Raw genomic sequence first — 18,773 nt, 5'->3', positions numbered from 1 at the left:
CTGTCGTCCCCCTTTCCTCCCACGCCCGATCCCTCCTAGCCTCAGAGTCTTTTCCAGTGAGTCAACTCGCCGCATGAGGTGGCCAAAATATTGGAGTTTCAGCTTTAGCATCAACCTCTAAAATGAGTTCTGGTCTCCATATATATATAATGTGTTAGGTTATAAATGAAAATATGGAACTGAATAAGATAAGATGTGTCAGGCTGAGAATCGGCATTGTCTATAATTTATGTAAGATTGGGAGATTAGATCTTACTAAGAAGTGAAGAGTAGGGGCATTGCCAAGAACTTTGGCTCATGGCACTGAAATGATGGAGTTGCCATTGACTGAGATGGAGAAGGTCTGGATAAATAAAATTTGGAGTAAAATGTCTGATGCTGTTCAATATCCAAATGGAAGTGTTGAGTGGGCAGACAGATATGTGAATCTAGAATTCAAGGGTGAGAGTAGATAGGAATTTGGGACAGAAAGGCATATTGATTGCACTTAATACCATCACATATGAATTCGCTAAGGAGAGAGAGTATATGTCAACAGAATGGTTGAACTGGGATCCCAAACCAGTCTGACCCTAAAGCCATATTCTAAAGTGTTTACAATGTATAAATGAAACTGCTCCTTTATATGAGTAAATGTGATCTTGCGTGATTTATTTTTAATAGAGGAGAATGAGTATGAACTGTTTCCTACTGCATGTAGTGCCTTCACACCTAATTTAGACCCATTCTGCAGGATTTCAAGTTTCACACATGCTATAAAATATTCCTGAACACTTTCCCCCACCTTCAGTGTTTTTTTTGCTATACTGTATTACCCATTCCCAGTGTTTTTGTTTTTTTAAAAGCTGCTTTGAGAAGGATTCCATAGACATACCTCAAGCACAAGAGTGGTGTGATGGGAAGCTGAGAACGGGTTCAGGGTTCTTTTACACATCAGACAGAGTAATTTGCTTTTCATCCGTTTTATATATCGTTCCACTTGAAATTACTTCAAATGCTGTATAAATATTTACTTCCAAGGTCAAAGAGTTGGGAAGATCCCCTGGAGTATGAAGTGGCTGACCACTCCAGTATTTTTTCCTGGAAAATTCCATGGACAGAGGAGCCTGGCAGGCTCCAGTCCATGGCATCGCAAAGAGTCAGACATGACTGAGCACACACACAGGCAGAATAGAATTTTAAAAATATTTGTATTTTTGTCTTACTCTTTCCCATCCCACTAAAATCTATAACAAAATGCATATGACATTTTAGGATGACAATCAATCAGTTTTCAAAGTAATTCTTTTATATTTTATTTCAGAGTTATTATATAAAAGTAAAAATCCAAAATTTTACCTGTTAAAGACTATATTAGGTACAATTCAAAAGAAAATTAGTGAACTTGAATGTAAAATTGATGCATTAGTGCTATCTAATCTTCAGATCTCATTCTAGTTTCATCAGTTGTCTCAATAATGCTTTTATAACAAATGAAACTAGTTCAGAATCATGCTAGCTTCTTGATTTTTATGGTTGTGTTTATATAAGAGAATGTTCTCATATGTAGGCAATCCTAAAAGCCCGGGGTTCCTGCACTAAGGATGAAGAGGAATATGAGAATTAATTTACGAATTACAGTCTCTCTCACTAAGATGCTGTTTCTTGTTGTTCAGTCGCTCAGTTATGTCTGACTGTTTACGACCCCACGGATTGCAGCACACCAGGCTTCCCTGTCCTTCACCGTCTTCCAGAGCTTGCTGCTTCTTACTTCAGGACAATAAGTGAACACCGTAGTTGTTTATTTTTAACCCATCAGCTTTGAAAAAAATAGTCTTTGGTCTCCTGGCACCCAAATTTAGTATGCTAGACTTTATAGTAACAAAGTTTAGCAGGATTCTGAAGCTTTTTGAATGAGCATTGAAAAAGATGCTGATTTGCCTGAAACCATCACATTTCTTTCATAAATACCACCATTGTTATATGATCCCATAATACCAGAATTTCTGTGGTTCTGATATGGAATCACATACTCCTTAAATGGAGGTTATGTTAGGTCAGGTGACTTATCTGTTAGAATAATTGTCAAATAGGCACTATTCTATAGTCTCTGATAACTTACAAATAAATATTGACGTTTTTAATGTTTTATTTTTATATAGTATTATTTTACAAGTCTAATTTATGGTAAGGGGATATGTGAGGAAAAGTTTGATGTCAAGCTTGGTTTTATTTCTGTTCTTCCATTTGTTGGGTACTTAAATTTTGTGACTTGTAGAGTATCATCGTTATCCTAAATTCTTTATTTAGATTCTCTCATATTTTTTAATCCATTTGACATAATTATGCATCTACTGACTCCTAAAAATGACATCCAGGTTTTTGTGTCTTGAGGTCCTCTGCAGAGTATACTGGGGCTTCCCTAGCGGCTCAGTAGTAAAGAACCCACCTGCCAGTGCGGGAGATGTTGCTTTGATTCCTGGGTTGGGAAGATGCCCTGGATAAGGAAATGACAACCCACTTACATGAGAAATCCCATAGACAGAAGAGCTGAGCAGGCTACAGTCCATGGGGTCCCAAAAGTGTTGGATACAACTTAGTGACTAAACAACAGACTATACTATATTCTGGTGGGATCTTCGTAATTATGTTTCCTCAGAACACAATTTTCTGTAGCATGATACTAACCTTTTTTGATAAATTGTAATTCTTTCAACATTTCAATTAATAAACCTTTCTGAAAGACATTCCAGGATATATTTCAAGTGAATTAGAAAATTTGCCCAAATAAATGTAATGTAATCTCATGTAATGGTAAGCTGAATGTTGAACTTTGGTATGATCACCCTAACTTAGTATTTTGGTTCAGATGCTATGTTTTCCTAAAAATTTGTGTTTACCTTGAGAATGCCACTTCCATTTAAAAATAAGGACTAGCAATTTATTTTTTTTACGTCTTATTTTTTAATTTTTTGGACTAGCAATTTAAATTAAGTTAAAAAAGCAACTAAGATCCACATCTGTTACTTTTTTGCATGTGAAAATGTTAGGAGTTCCATCTGATTTGTAATACAGTGAGAAGTCAAGGAGACTGAATATTAGTTGTCAGAGGTGTGTTTTGGTGTTCAGCTTTTAATGAGGGAGAGGGGAAGACACACTGCAAGTTTGTAACACAATGGCTTAATCTCCTAGGCACCTTCTGGACAGTAATAATTGAGCTCATGGAGTTCAGGGGAGAAGAGCTGGGAAGTTACTTCAGGTTCAGCTCATCCATCTCATCTCCCAACTGAATGAGAGACTAATCAGAAACAAAATCCATGTGCCCTCTTTACAAAGGGAAGAAAAACTGAGTCAGAAAAAAATAGCTTGTGAGGAGAACAAGTCAAATAATAGTAGAACTGCAAATGTTTTATTCAACCTCCTCATACAGTCAGAAGATATCACCAATTTCTTAGTGCCTATAATCATTAGAAAAATGGCATTTCACAAGAATTAGAAGAAAAGAGATTGATAGGATATTTTAACATATTGTTTAACAAGCAAAAGGAAAACACATGATATGGTGAAATGGTTGTTTTTAGTCTCCTCATTGAATATTTCAGGTACTTTCTAAGGGAAAAATACCAGAACTATAAAGGATATTTTGAATCTACTTTCAAAAAGTAGACTGATGTAAAACCTTTCAACTTAATATTTAGAGAATTACGTTAGTTGCATGTTTTATTATTAAAATATTGTTCTCATCAAACTATGTTTAAATGGGAGTTACATAGTCATACATTGAATAGAAATACTTTTATTTAAAAGAGCTTATCTCTTAACATTGAACTTGAGTAAAATACAAGTGTTCTTTGCCACTCTATCAAAAGATAATTTCTCCCCTCATCAATGAAATGCTATTACCCTACCTACTTTATTTCTGGTGATACTTTTCATTACTAAATATATATTTCTATGTTTGTTTCTCATGTTTCTCTACCAGATTATAAGCTCCACTAGGACAGGCACTTTTTTGGATTAAATCAAGTATATAATGATGAAAAGGGCATGACATATAGAGACTCAGTCAATTTAATGAATTCCTGTTTAGCAAGTAGCCTGGATTAACTGGCATTCTGCTTCTCAAGTAGGAAAAGAAGGCATTGAGGAAGTGTTGTGTAGATGGGGACTCAGGCTGAAAGTGGCCCCAAGTGATCTTATTTAGGGTCTCGTTCACAGGTCATTGGGAAGATGGATTCCAAATGTGCTACAAAGCTCTGGAGTAGGGATCATTTCTAAGATGGATCAATAATTTGAGCTCTTTCTTTCCTTTCTTCTCCACTATATTCTGCTTTATTCTGGGTGGTTTACTCAGTGTCCCACAATTGGACATATCGTTTTCATCTCATAGCTACTGAGAGGTTATTCTCTTTTCATATGATACCTGCCTTACCCTCTGCCCCTGTTCTTAGTGGAGTGGGTATTCCTGTTGATACATATGAAGACAAAGCACAGGATTTAACTATGCTATTAAGTAGATCTTATATCTATTATCTATCTGTTCTGTTTATCTCCTCATTACAGGACAAATGAACCATATTCTTGAATTTGCTAATTGGCATGTCATAAAGTAGAAATAACAAGGAGTTCTCTTTTTATCTAATGTAAATAACTTGTCCACATATTCAACTTTTCTTCTAGATCACTCCAGTTCCTGGTACTCATCCACTTTTAGTTTTTGTGAACCCCAAAAGTGGTGGGAAGCAAGGAGAACGGTATGTTTTTAAAAATCAACTTTATTTACTGATTTTTAAAAAAATCAGCTTTATTACTATGTCATATACATGTGAAAAGAGTAACTAAATTTATGGTATAAAAACATTTAAAACTATTATCCTTCATGGTTCAGTAATTTTAATGTGAAATAAGTGGTGCTGTCATCTCTGTGTAACGATGTATATTAGTATGATCTCTCCCTGTTTTACAGTGGAAATTTTAATATAGTAATGACATTTTGTAGAGATTTTATTATATCTCAGATATCTGAACTCTTTCCACCCTGCCTATTACCTCCCTAGCCATTAACAAAGAGCTTTGCATATAGCTGCTGCTGCTGCTGCCAAGTTGCTTCAGTCGTGTCCGACTCTGTGCGACCCCATAGACGGCAGCCCACCAGGCTCCGCCGTCCCTGGGATTCTCCAGGCAAGAACACGGGAGTGGGTTGTCATTTCCTTCTCCAATGTGTGAAAGTGAAAAGTGAAAGTGAAGTTGCTCAGTCGTGTCTGACTCTTCATGACCCCATGGACTACAGCCTACCAGGCTCCTCCATCCATGGGATTTTCCTTGCAAGAGTACTGGAGTGGGTTGCCATTGCCTTCTCCATATAGCACAGCTCCATAAATACTGTTGAATGAAAACTGGTTCTATAGATGGTCAACAGGTGACTTCAGGTAAATCATCACCCAGTAGTGAGGAATGGAATTCATCGCCGGCCCAGTAGTAAGAAACGGAATTTGCATTCAGCTTCTAGGCAAAATATGTTTTAATGATTATCTGCATGTGTGTTTGGAGAACATGATGTCATATACACTGGAGAAGAATAATATATTTATTCAGAATAATAATGAGCTGCATTACCTGGTGTCTCAGTATTCTTGTGGACACTATTTTTTTTCCTTTTTGTAAAATTAATGATTAAATTCTAATAATTACTAAAGATATGAAAGTTGCCCCACTGTAGAGTAAATCTTATGTCATCCTAAGGAGTGTCATAAACAGAAATTTAGTTGTTACCGGTTACCTTAATAATTTCTAGAAATTTTTACTAATCCCAGCCAAAAATTGAGCAATAAGATAAAAGCACTGCACAAACACTATGATAATAAAATAGAAATTTCTATTGTGGTTTTACCAAATACTGAAGTTGAAATGTTTCTATGAATAATGGAATTTTGAAAAGTAATTTCCTTTCCTATCATTTAACTTTCCAACTTTATTTCAGTTAAATGAAGAATGGTCATTTTCCATTCAATAAAATATTATTTCTGCTTAAAAAGTTTTCCCTTTTTATCACCATACGTATATATTTTAAACTCTGCTAAATATGATAGAAATTATTTTAAGTAACTAGTGGCTTAATGAGGAGAAGGAAATGGCAACCCATTCCAGTGTTCTTGCCTAGAGAATCCCAGGGAAGGGGGAGCCTGGTGGGCTTCTATGGGGTCACACAGAGTCGGACACGACTGAAGCGACTTAGCAGCAGCAGCAGCAGCAGCAGTGGCTTAATGATATAAAGTATTTATAATGCTTTACTAAAGAGATTAGTTGCCTTACTTTTAGACACATGAAATAGTAAATGATGATGATAAAATCATTTCCTCCTTCACTGCTCATAGCTTGTTTGATGTTTATGTTATAGATATCTTGAAAAGAAGCACACTCTTCACAAAGCAATAGATGAGACTAAAATTCATATTGGAAATTAGAAACAAATGGAGTAGAAAGTGAAAAAAACGTTCAAATGGAAAAATCCCCCTCAAATTAAGATAACATTAATCATGCCGAATGACCCTTAAATGAAATATCTGTCTCCCTCTTCTCCCAGTACATAAAAATAATTCTTTAAAACATATAGATGCTGCTGCTGCTGCTGCTAAGTCACTTCAGTCGTGTCTGACTCTGTGTGACCCCATAGACGGCAGCCCACCAGGCTCCCCCGTCCCTGGGATTCTCCAGGCAAGAACACTAGAGTGGGTTGCATTTCCTTCTCCAATCTGTGAAAGTGAAAAGTGAAAGTGAAGTCACTCCGTCTGTCTGACTCGTAGCGACCCCATGGACTGCAGCCTACCAGGCTCCTCCGTCCACGGGATTTTCTAGGCAAGAGTACCGGAGTGGCTTGCCATTGCCTTCTCCGATAGATACACTGAATTATCAATAAATTAAATGGGGCAAGGAGGATATTTGAGTGCTCTTGTATGCACACTCACGTTTTGTCCTTTATACACTAGCAAGGACCATTCAAAGTCAAAAGAACTGTAAATATGTTTAAAGGAGATCTATTATGTGTATGATCATAAATTGTCCTGAATGCATAGGAGCCATCTTTCACAAATAATGGGATTCTATTCAGGGTTTTCTTTTAAAAATATGTTTCTTCTCTGGTGGCTTAGATGGTAAAGAATCCATCTGCAATGCAGAAGACCTGGGTTCGATCTCTCGGTTTGAAAGATCTCTTGGAGAAGAGCATGGCAAGCCATTCCAGTATTCTTGCCTGGAGAATCCCCATGGACAGAGGAACCTGGGCAGGCTACAGTCCATGGGTTCACAAAGAGTCAGACATGACTGAGCGACTAAGCACACAGCGCAGCATTCAGGGTTCTCCTTCCAAAATATGTAGATTTTCTTCTTTGATGTATTAGGTAAGCAGAAAAAGTCACAGAAATAAATATTCACACATAGGTAGTTTCCCATACCCATCAACAGTTGTAGAAGTGCTTGCACATCATTTAGACATCTACGCTTGAGAGAATCTAGTCTCTGCTAGAAACTGGGGATGAGATAGAAGATACAGTCCTACAAGGAGGCAGACACATAAATAGATTTTCTACAGTAACCCCAAGGTAGGAGCTTAGTTAAGAGTGTTTAAAATAAAGGTGCCATAGAAGTTCAGAGGAAAACAGTGATTATCTCTGAAGACTCAGAAGTCTAGCTTTTGAGTTGATTCTAAGTATGTGTTAGACAGGTAAAGGAAGAAAAAAGACATAATTGTGGACAGGTGTGCTGTTTTGGTAGGGAGCCAGAAGATATTCATCGGGGTTGAAATTTAGGAGGAAGAAGGAGAAAGATGAGAAAATACAACAAAATATTGTGTAAGTTTCCTGACGCTGGCAGTGTTTTTTCTTCTTGGCAACAGCATGACCATACTTAAGTAGCAGTACAGAAGAAGGCTGGATAGGCAAGACTTTCACAGATCTTGTGAGAGAACTTGAAATCCTGAAGTAAGGCCTGAGATAGAATAACCAGGTATGGCAGACATTACTTAGAAGGTACAGAATTGTCCTCTGTTTCAGGTGCTGGGGAAAAAGAGGTCCTGAGAATGACTAAAATCATTCTTAAGACACTGGGTGGTATCATTATTCAAGAACTAGAATGCAAGGGTATTGCTCAAGGAAGTGGGAAGATATAAACAGATATTTGCAGATTTCTATCAGTAAATGTGTGTGTGTATGTGAAAGTCGTTCAGTCATGTCCAACTCTTTGTGACCCCATGGACTTATACAGATATATACAGTTCTTGGAATTCTCCAGGCCAGAATACTGAAGTGGGTAGCTTTTCCCTTCTACAGGGGATCTTCCCGACCCAGGAATCGAACTGGGGTCTTTTGCATTGCAGGTGGATTCTTTACCAACTGAGCTATCAAGGAAACCCTATCAGTAAACATGAGATGGATACATTAAGATATATAGTAATATTTCCACACATATGTAAAAACTAATTTTAAAAACTAAACATATTCCTTTACGTGTGATACTTTGTCAGAATTCTCATATGGGATGTATGTATACTTAGAAACATTTCTGTTGTATTGCTTACACAATGATTAATTTATTTCAGAAAAAAATGAATTGTTTGATATGTTCCTGGTGAAATAGTTTAGCAATTTTGTGAGCTAGCTCATCAAGCTGTTTATGTGAAGTAATTAACCAGATGGGATCACAGTCTTCACTAACATACGTACATACATACAAAGTGTCCAAAACCATTATATATACAGGATGAATAACTTTCCTCTCTGTTAGGATGGTCCAACTTGTAAATTACACAAGGATCTATTAAGAAAAGATATTTAAGTTTATCCTGGTATTTTAAAGTATTTATTTGAAATCTTATTAAATAATATGCAAAAGCAGGATAGAGAATGTTCCAAATCAATTTGCATTTTAGAATAAAAACTTGGAGGTACCACTAAATTTAATTTTTTTCTTCTATGTTTTCACCTTTATAGAATTTACAGAAAATTCCAGTACCTACTAAATCCTCGTCAGGTTTACAGTCTTGCTGGAAATGGACCAATGCCAGGGTAAGTCTAAATATATTGTTGCCATTAACTTATTTAATACTAATTAATTAAATAAGCAGCTTGACAAACCTAGAAATAATGTTATTCAAATACAGCAGCCAGATTAGTATAGATAACAACATTGAATATCAACTACATAAGAGTAACTAATGCAGATGCTGTTTTTCAAAATGACCTGTTTCAATCACATTTTCCTCCTTTTAAAAATATTGTGAAGTAATTCTCATACTATGCTGATGTTAATAATAATAATAATAATTGCACCACAAACATACATGTGTATTAGCTGGATGCTGAAATAACTAAACCATCTATTGGTTGGAAGTGCTACTCTCTTCCCTTACTTTATTAAATGTAAGATGTAGATCTACTACAGAAGAAAAAACGCTGGTAAACAAAGGCTGGAAATCATAATGTGATTTTTTCATTTACTACCTATAAAATCCAATAACTATCACTCTCTTATAACATACTTTGTAATAGGCAAGATGTAGTGAAATACAATTATTTTTCAGCAGATACCATATACTTTAGATGTCATCAGTATGCACTGAAATAAATCATTATTAGTTTGGCCTGTTTAACTAATTAATGTCATCTTTCACTGATCTGATTTCTGTCTATCAACATGATAGTAAACATTATACCAGATGAAGTAGAAGAAAGCTCTGTAAACAAAGTTCTTTTTGAAAAATATGTCAGTATGATCAAAGTAAGTCTAGGTTATTCTCAGAAATGAGAAAGCAAATGTTAAAGTTGTCTCTTAAATGCTCAGAATAAAATGTACGCCGTCGACTCTTCTGTCAGATAAATGAAACTATATGCAATTAATTAGCCCAGGCTCCCACACTTATACTCATCTTTTTCTTCACTCCCTGCTACCTGTTGTCCAGGGCCAGTTTCAAATGCTGAGCAGTGATGGGTGGAACCACCTTGCTATAGAATGCAGGCTCCCCATAGGAATTTAGTTCAGAACACTGCCTTTGTCAAACTCCAGTAGAGGATCATGATCAGATTATTGACTAACTCAGCCACATGCAGAAGTTCCAGCCTTATCAAAGACAAGCAAAAGTAAAGCCTTGATATTAACACAGATGCTCAACCAGGGTGCCTCTTTTTCTTGTTCTTTAATATTCTCTGCACTTCAAAAAAATAGCTCTTACTCTGCAGGGGCTTCCCAGGTGGCGCTAGAGGTAAAGAACCTGTATGCCAATGCAGGAGCCATAAGAGATGCGGGTTCCATCCCTGGGTTGGGAGGATACCCTGGAAGAGAGCATGGTAACCCACTCTAGTATTCTTACCTGGTGAATTTCACGAACAGAGAAGCCTGGCAGGCTCAGTCTGTAGGATCACAGAGACTTGGACATGACTGAAGCGACTTATTCAGCACTCACTGCAGGATTAAGGAACTGTGCTTTAAGAAGTTTAGCTACTCCAAGACCTCTGTAGATCCACTAGACCAAGTAAATCTAGGATTTGCTTGTATTTTATAGTTAAACTAAATGTCTGCTGACTCTGATAATTATAAACCTCATCATTTAACTGCCCTGTGTTGTCATCATCTTCTCCATGAAATGAAGAAATAGTACCAGCATCATAGGATAGCTATGAAGTAAATTTGGGATGATTCCCATGAAGCATATAAAAACGTACTTACTACATAATATGTCCCTGATGAATTTTATTTATCATCAGTATCATTTGTAGTAATGTTAATTAATAACATAATATCTGTGTAGCTCTATGTAAATATACTGTAATAACATTGATTTTAGCCTTATTTTCACATTTCATTTTTTTCCTACTGCACTTTAAATATATATTACATGATTCCTTTTACTCTTGAACTGTTAGGCATCCTATTACCTTATCTATTTTAATATTTTGAAAAATGAAAGTAAAATATGTACTTGTATAATTCCACACTACAATGAATATAATTTAAAAGATTAAGTTAAGGGCCCCATTTTAAGGTCTAGCACCTTTCAGGGTATTATTATTGTGAATTGTTTGTGTGTATCCTCTAAGACCTTCTATAAATATAGATATTAACATATGTATATTAGGGCTTCCCAGGTGGTGCAATGATAAAGAATCTACCTGCCCATGTAGGAGATGCAAGACACGTAGGTTTGATCCCTGGGTCAGGAAGATCCTCTGGAGTAGGAAATGGTACCACACTCCAGTATTCTTGCCTGGAAAATTCTATGGGCAGAGGAGCCTGGCAAGACTTCAGTCCGTGGAATCACAAAGAGTCAGACATGACTGAGTGAATGCATTCGTATACATACAATGTATTCATATATAGACCTACATGTATGTTTTGTATAGAGAAATAGATCTTTTGTATAATTTAGAGTATAGTTTTTTTGTTGCTCTGCAGCTTGCTTATTTTTGCTCAAAAGCATATGGTGAATATTGTTTGAATTCAGTAGATACTGATAAGTTTAAATGTTTTTAAGAGCTGTACAGTATTCCATAGGTTGTTTTTTTAGCTACTCTTCTGGGAAATATTTATATTGCTTGCACTTTAAAATTATTGAAATAATTTAACAATCAATCTGTTTTTAGAAGCATATTCAAATATCTTAAATTTTACTTGTCAGGTTCTGCTGAATTACTATACAGAACCTTTGTGTTGAATTATAATCCCAAAAGCAATATATAATGTTTTATTTCCTATAACATCTTTTAAATTGGCTATCTTCAGTAATTTTTATTTTAGTCAAAGGTAAAAATATATCCTTATTTTTATTTGCATGGCTAATCAGTTGTAAAGTTGGATATGGCATTGTTAGACTGACTTTTCTATAAACAACAGAAATAAAATCTAGTTTCTGATCCAAAATAGAGTTTACTGTAAAGTATGAAGTTGCTCATAGAATTAATGGGAAAATGAAGAAATATGTAGAAAAGATAGGAATCAGAGCAGTTTGAGGCAACTCCTCAAACTGGAATGGCTGATTCTTGTTAATGTATGACAGAAAACCACAAAATTCTGTAAAGCAATTATCCTTTAATTAAAGAAAAAAAAAAAAAGAAAGAAAGAAAAGAGCAGTTTGAGGAAACTCTGACTAAGAAGAGAGAGTCCATAGGTTACTGCTAAGAGAAGTTGATTACAAATGCTTCAGGTATCCTTATTCCTCTATTCAAGATTCAAACCCTCAGGAGAATCATATTTTTGGTTTCTCTTGTTTCCCATGTCACAGTCTTAGCACTTGGGAATAGGGCTTCTTGATTAACAAGATTACTATCAAATTATTTGTTTCCTCAAAGCCAAATGAGAATGCCATAACCTGAGGATTAAAGATAAATTCTTGGTGGGAGTAAACAGTATGTGTTCACCACCATCCAACCATTGAATTATCCAATATCTTTCTTTTCTGAAGATAAAAGTTAAAAAAAATACCAATCATTACTAATGCTACTAAATATGTCAGCAAAAATACACGTCTTTCTAAAATATAGATAACCCAGCATCTTCTATAGTTATTGTATCCAGCTTCAAGTCCTGGTTCTTGGAAACATTTCTGGGGATGACTATTTTCTCCTTTATCTTTATACATTTGATCTAAATGTACATGAATATAATGAGAAAAATGTATATTTAACTATAAGTGAATTTCATTAAATGACATTATTAATAATACAAAGAATGAAACATGTGTAAAGTCTACAGGCCTATAGTTCTAGTTTTACTACTGGTTGAAAGGTGTAGCTGAAACATAAAACATTTCTCAGCTTCTTGGAAATGTTTCCCCAGTGTAGGGACTCAAGTAGTTTTAGCTGATAGGTCTGAGATTTTGGTTGTACTGCTTGTGTAGAGCAGAATTCATTTTTTACTTACTTTGAGTGACAGGTGTGGTAGTACATGGCTCTATTAGTACTGTTTAGCAAATATTTCCAGATCTCCTTCCAGGCACTTGATTTTGATTTTACTCCTTTCACCTTGGTATTAAGAGTGGCCTCTGACTTTCTCTTATAATAAAGTGTGACCAGAAAATAGAGTTTCCACTTTTTCTCTTCTTTTACTACAGTTTACTACAGTGATCAGCAGTATTGGCCTGAAAATATGGAGAGAGAGGGCCCCGTCCTCAGCCTTACCCAACCAAGATCTCCATAGAATGAATGATAAATAAGCCTCTGTAAGATTATGCCACTATATTGGGGGTTGTTTGTTACTGTGTATAACCGTACCCTTACAACTAAACCAGTGATTGGAGCAGAAATCTTATTAGTACTCCCTACTTCCATTGTAGAGCAGCAAATCTTTTCTCCTTGGGAATTAGAGTCAGTTTTATACCAATCAACATCATATTTGTCACTTTTGCCTATTTGTCTAGTGGTATGACGAGTTGACTCACTGGAAAAGAGTCTGATGCTAGGAAGGATTGGGGGTGGGAGGAGACAGGGACGACAGAGAATGAGATAGCTGGATGGCATCACTGACTCGATGGACATGAGTTTGAGTGAACTCCGGGAGTTGGTGATGGACAGGGAGGCCTGGCGTGCTGTGATTCATGGGGTCGCAAAGAGTCAGACACGACTGACTGACTGAACTGAACTGAACTGATGAGGTACCTCAAAATGTCCAAGTGTCAGTTTTCAGCTTCAATTCAATGAAAATTTCATATCAAATGGTAGCATTCCTCTTTGGTGTTAAAATATTTAAAACATAAGAGTTAAACACCTAGAGAGTGTGAAGCAAAATGTTTGAAAGAGTGTATTAGCCAGTGTTCTTTACTGGAACAGAACCAATAGTATATATTATGAAGAAAGATTTATTATACAGAATTGGCTCACATGTTAATTGAGGCTGACAAATCCAAATCTATAGAGTGGATATTTATTTTTGCATTCACAGACTGGTAAACTGCTATGGAAGTAAGAAGTGTCAATATTCTAGTTCAAAGATGATCACACTGGAGAATTCTCTTTCCTGGGATAGGATCAGCGTTTTGTTCTTTCAGACCTTCAACTGATTGGAGGAGGCTCACCTATTTTAGAGAGGGCAGTTTGCTTTACACAGTCTACTGATTTAACTGTTAAATCTCATTGAAAAATGACCTCACAGAAACACCCAAAGTAATGTTTGATCAGCTCTCTGGACATCCAATGCCTAGCCAATTTGACACATAAAACTAAGATTCACAGTGAGTATTAACTATAGTAAGTTGTAAGTTTCAATCCCCAAACTCCAGAATCATTTTGGCTCTAGAACCATATTTTCTGAATTGGGTAAGACAGCATCATATAGTTCAGAACATATGACACAGCTGTTTGATAGTGTAAGTGCTCCTACCAATCCAGTGACTGAGTCTTTAGTAGGTTATCTCAATGTGCTATGGACAACTGTTTCTCCCTGATAAAACATATAAGATGACCTTTATGTCTCTAGGGCATCAACCCACTCTCTCTCTTCCTTCTCAGTGAAAGGCATTCCTTGAAAGGAGACAGCAGTATGTGAGACACTATGACAGTTTATTGGAGAAAGAAATGGCCACCCACTCCAGTATTCTTGCCTGAATAATCCCATGGACAGAGGAGCCTGGTGGGCTACAGTCCATAGTCTCTCAAAGAGTTGGACCTGACTGAGTGACTGAGCATATGATAAAGCATTCAGTAAGCCATTTGCTGTGACCATTGACAAAGGCATAATGGGAAGGAAAAGTTAGTACAGTTTCTAGAACAAATGTCTAATTAGTAAGGACAAATGACTGCAGTTGTATTATGGAAAGGGACCAGTGACTTTCGGTTACCCTTAAGTAAATGGGTTAAATTCCCTTGAGTTATAGTAACATATTGGAATTCACTAATTGGTTCATTCAATGACAACTGAGTACTCCAGAGTCAGTAACTATTCTTCTTGTTAAAGTTAAATTCATGTTGTTTATCCCTTTCAGAGCTTCTATCCCTACCAACACGAACATGAGTGCTTTGAACACTCAATGGAGTGACTATGAAAAATTGCTAACTGGCATTTCTTTGGAGTACTAATAGTCCCAATATTAGGTCCACTCTGAGAAATTCACTTTCATAAATTTTCCTCCCATCACTAATAGTCCATTCTTGTCTTTTCCAAGTCCTTAATAGTGTGACACATATTTGTTATTAGTCGGTTCTATTGAATTTGTTATGTTTCCTCAACTCTGAACATCTCTCTATCCAGAAGAGGTAAACAGGAAATTTTATTGTTTGAGATACTGCCCACTGGTCAAATGTCATTTTTTCCCTTATACTCAAATTATTCCTGGTTTAGTTGTACTGCCACTGGAGCCTGCTGCCGGCTACTTCTGATATATCATGGTGAGGCACTGGAAAATGAGTGCCTTTTATTTTATCCTTAAACAGTGAGAATGGAGAACTCCCTATGAGGGCATAGGTATGGGTTGGAAGAGGGTTTGGGAGTACAGCCTGATTTAGAATATCTGAGGTATGGGCCTAGACAAAGCTCACCAACTGGTCATATGGAGATGACATGGATAACCCCTGATTTAGGAGATTAGTTGCTATATAATAGGTATTACAGGCCATACTGATATGCTGAAATTAGAGTAGCTTCCCAATTAAATTAATAATAAATAATCACTTTAAATTATTAGACAACCATTAATCTTTTGTGTTACCATTTTTGCAGTTTGCCTCATGGCTGAATCATGAATCTATTTTGATCTTTATTCAAATTTAGAAAAACGATATCTCATAGACCTAGGTTTGGCTACATGCCTATCCCATTGTTTGGATCAATATAACTGGTTTCTTTGTTTGATAGATGTTCCAATATTGCATTCAGCAGTGTGTTTCCTCTATAATCAAATAAGGCCAAAACAACAGATGATCCAAACAAACACTGTTTCTTGCATATATTAACTTTTTGTTTCCTATGTAAAGCATATGCCCTTTTACTTGCCTATTTTCATTTTCATTTGTCTTTTCTCATGTTCATTTTGAAATCTTATGGCATAAGTATTTACATCATCATTTTATATATGTTGGAAGAGTCTTTGTTCTAGTTGCTTTCAGTTTATATAGTTTGTTCTTTTTTATCTATATAAATATATAAAAATTTCATCTGTTAACTCTATGCCAAATGCTTTCTCAATTTTGTGTTTTAGAAAACCTTTCCTCAAGCTAAAATTACTGAAATATTCTTTATATATTTTAGTTTTTATATTTTGTTTTAAATTCTAACCTTTAATGTTTGAAGAGTACAAGTTTCTTAGAGATACCTTGACAGAAAGGATGAGATCAGAATGTAATGCTTTTTTCCTTCAGATAAAAATCTAGCTGTCCCAACAAAAGTTGTTCATTAGTTCACCGTTTTACCACTGATTTGACATCCTTAATATAAGGTGAAAGCATATTTATGTTAGACTATCATTGCACTTTTCTTTGCTTCATTGACCTTTTTATTGATTCTCACTAGTGACTGTCTTTTTGTAAGTCCTTATTATGCCCTCAAAATTTAATGACATTTCCTCTCCTCAATGTGTTGTTATTGTCTTGAATCTTAAAATATGAGTTTGAATGGAATTGGATTGAATTTCTAGTTTCATCTTGATCATTTCTTTTTACATTGTTTAATTTGAAAGCTTTATTTCCCTGCATGATTAGCAAATGTGTTTCATATTAGTTCAACTGGAAATTTTCTTCCTATAGTTGCCTTTCTCATTGACCACACTCTTGGCAGGAAAATTACTTTCTCACTGGGGAAGGGTGTCCTGTTTTATCTCTGATGTCAGTGCCCAGGCTGCATGGCTAGTGGTAGACCAGCATTTCTAAGAGAGCTGATCCTCAGATGTATTACACGAGGCAAATGCCATAGGTAGCTGTTCAGAAACAGGATTCTGGTCAAGCAATGCTGTAAGCCTTCACTAATCCCATAGCTGACCTGCTCATTTATTATAACTCCTCCCATCCCTGCTTCTAGCTGTGCCATCCCTGATCCTGGGTCAGCTGCAGGAGGTGTCTTTACCGTGGTGCCCTTTCAATGTATTGCTTTTGAAACTGTTCTATTCTGTAAGGTTTCTTTACTAACCTAATAACCATTGTGATTTTATTTTTATTTTTGGTTTATTATTTTTCCAATGCTACTTTTAAAAAGCAGGTATACTTAAAAAAATAATAAATATGTTATCTGCCACCTTGAACCTGCAGAACCTTTATTCATTCTTTTAATTTCCTCTTTTTCCTCATTTTTACTGTTTCCCAGTTTTCAAAATCTTTTTGTATGCATCTCTTCTCTCATCTTTAGTTCTTTTCTCACATTTTGTTTAGAAGCTTATTTTTTAATTTTAAATGTATTGAAGCCTTGCTAATACCTGGTATGAATTAGCTAGAACTACCAAAACTCTCTGGTCACTTCCCTTTTTATCTTTGTTTTTAAGACATAAAACATAGGTGTTTGTTTGTTTTTATTATGTCTCTTTACATAAATTCTTTCACTCTGGTAATAACTATTTTAGTTAAAGATATCAGAAACTAGAATCTGTATCCTATAAGTTGTTTTATCCTAATGAATCATATTGTGATATAATTGAATAATCTGTTTGCTGCTACAGATTTGTTGCAAAAAAGAAATATATATCACTGGTCTTCATAGAATGAGTTTTCTTTCCCTCACAACATGATAATAAATATGCACATCTCTAGCTGTTATGCCAACTGCATATGCTAATGTGACTTATGAAAAGTTAATATCAAGTTTTCTGTATACATGTGATATTGGTTATTCCCTCTGACTTTAAGCTTCATGAAAGTACAGATGGCTTATTCTCATATCATCCCTAAAATATTTAAGTAAAAAATAACAAGTATTTATTGAATTGAAAAAAATATACAAGATCAATATTTTTAAATTATGTAAATTAATTTCCAGATCTTACAGCATAGTTAGGCATAAAGAATTGTTCTGGAATGAGTGCTTTATAAAAGTCTTTGGTTTCATCTACCTGAAATAAATGTAGAACATATATAATTTTTAAAAAATGATATGTAACAGTCAACATGCAGATTCGCATATTCCAAGTATTACACATATTTCCATATTAAAGCCTTGGAATATATTCTCCTGTTAAAATAAATTTGTAATTTAGAAAACACATAACACATTCCACAGATTTCATGAGTTTCTTAATTTAAAATGCTATTTTATGTAACAACATATTTTACTTAAATAAAAACCCTCTTGAATCAGAATTTATGACCTATTACTTATATCTCTTGTTATGAAATCTTGTTATGTCAGAGAGCTGAACAAATCCTTAATATACTAAGAAAATGTTAATCAAAAGAAGAAATGAAGAACCCCAGGGTTAGTAGAATGAAAGAAATCATAAAAAATAGAGCAGAAATTATTGAAAAAGAAACAAAGGAGACTGTAGCAAAAATCAGCAAAACTAAAAGCTGGTTCTTTGAGAAGATAAATAAAATAGACAAACCAGTAGGCAGACTCATCAAAAAAAAAAAAGGGGGGGGGAGAAGAATCAAATCAACAAAATTAGAAATGAAAATTCAGAAATCATAATAGACAACACAGAAATACAAAGGATCATAAGAGACTACTATCAGCAACTATATGCCCCAAACATGGATGACTTGGAAGATATGGACAAATTCTTAGAAAAGTATAACCTTTCAAAACTGAACCAGGAAAAATATATTAACAGACCCTCATAAGCACAGAAATATAAACTGTAATAAAAAATCTTCCAACAAACAAAAGCCTAGGACCAG

The 18,773-nt window shown here is 35.3% G+C and overlaps 1 protein-coding gene across 1 annotated transcript in view; it reads left to right on the top strand.

Annotated features, from left to right (window-relative positions):
- DGKB (diacylglycerol kinase beta) overlaps positions 1-18,773 on the top strand; it is an 898,781-nt gene that overhangs the window by 333,885 nt on the left and 546,123 nt on the right. Inside the window, exons 16-17 of the mRNA XM_088833532.1 lie at positions 4,660-4,733; positions 8,964-9,038. Of these exons, the coding sequence (XP_088689658.1) occupies positions 4,660-4,733; positions 8,964-9,038 (149 nt within the window). The remainder of the gene's footprint in view (positions 1-4,659; positions 4,734-8,963; positions 9,039-18,773) is intronic.

Source organism: Moschus berezovskii, chromosome 3 (genome assembly GCF_049115385.1).
Source record: "Moschus berezovskii isolate FMDL1 chromosome 3, NW_MosBer_1.0, whole genome shotgun sequence".
Lineage (NCBI taxonomy): Eukaryota > Metazoa > Chordata > Mammalia > Artiodactyla > Moschidae > Moschus > Moschus berezovskii.
The sequence above is the reverse complement of the archived record's forward strand: the minus strand, read 5'-3'. Positions and strand labels throughout refer to the sequence as shown.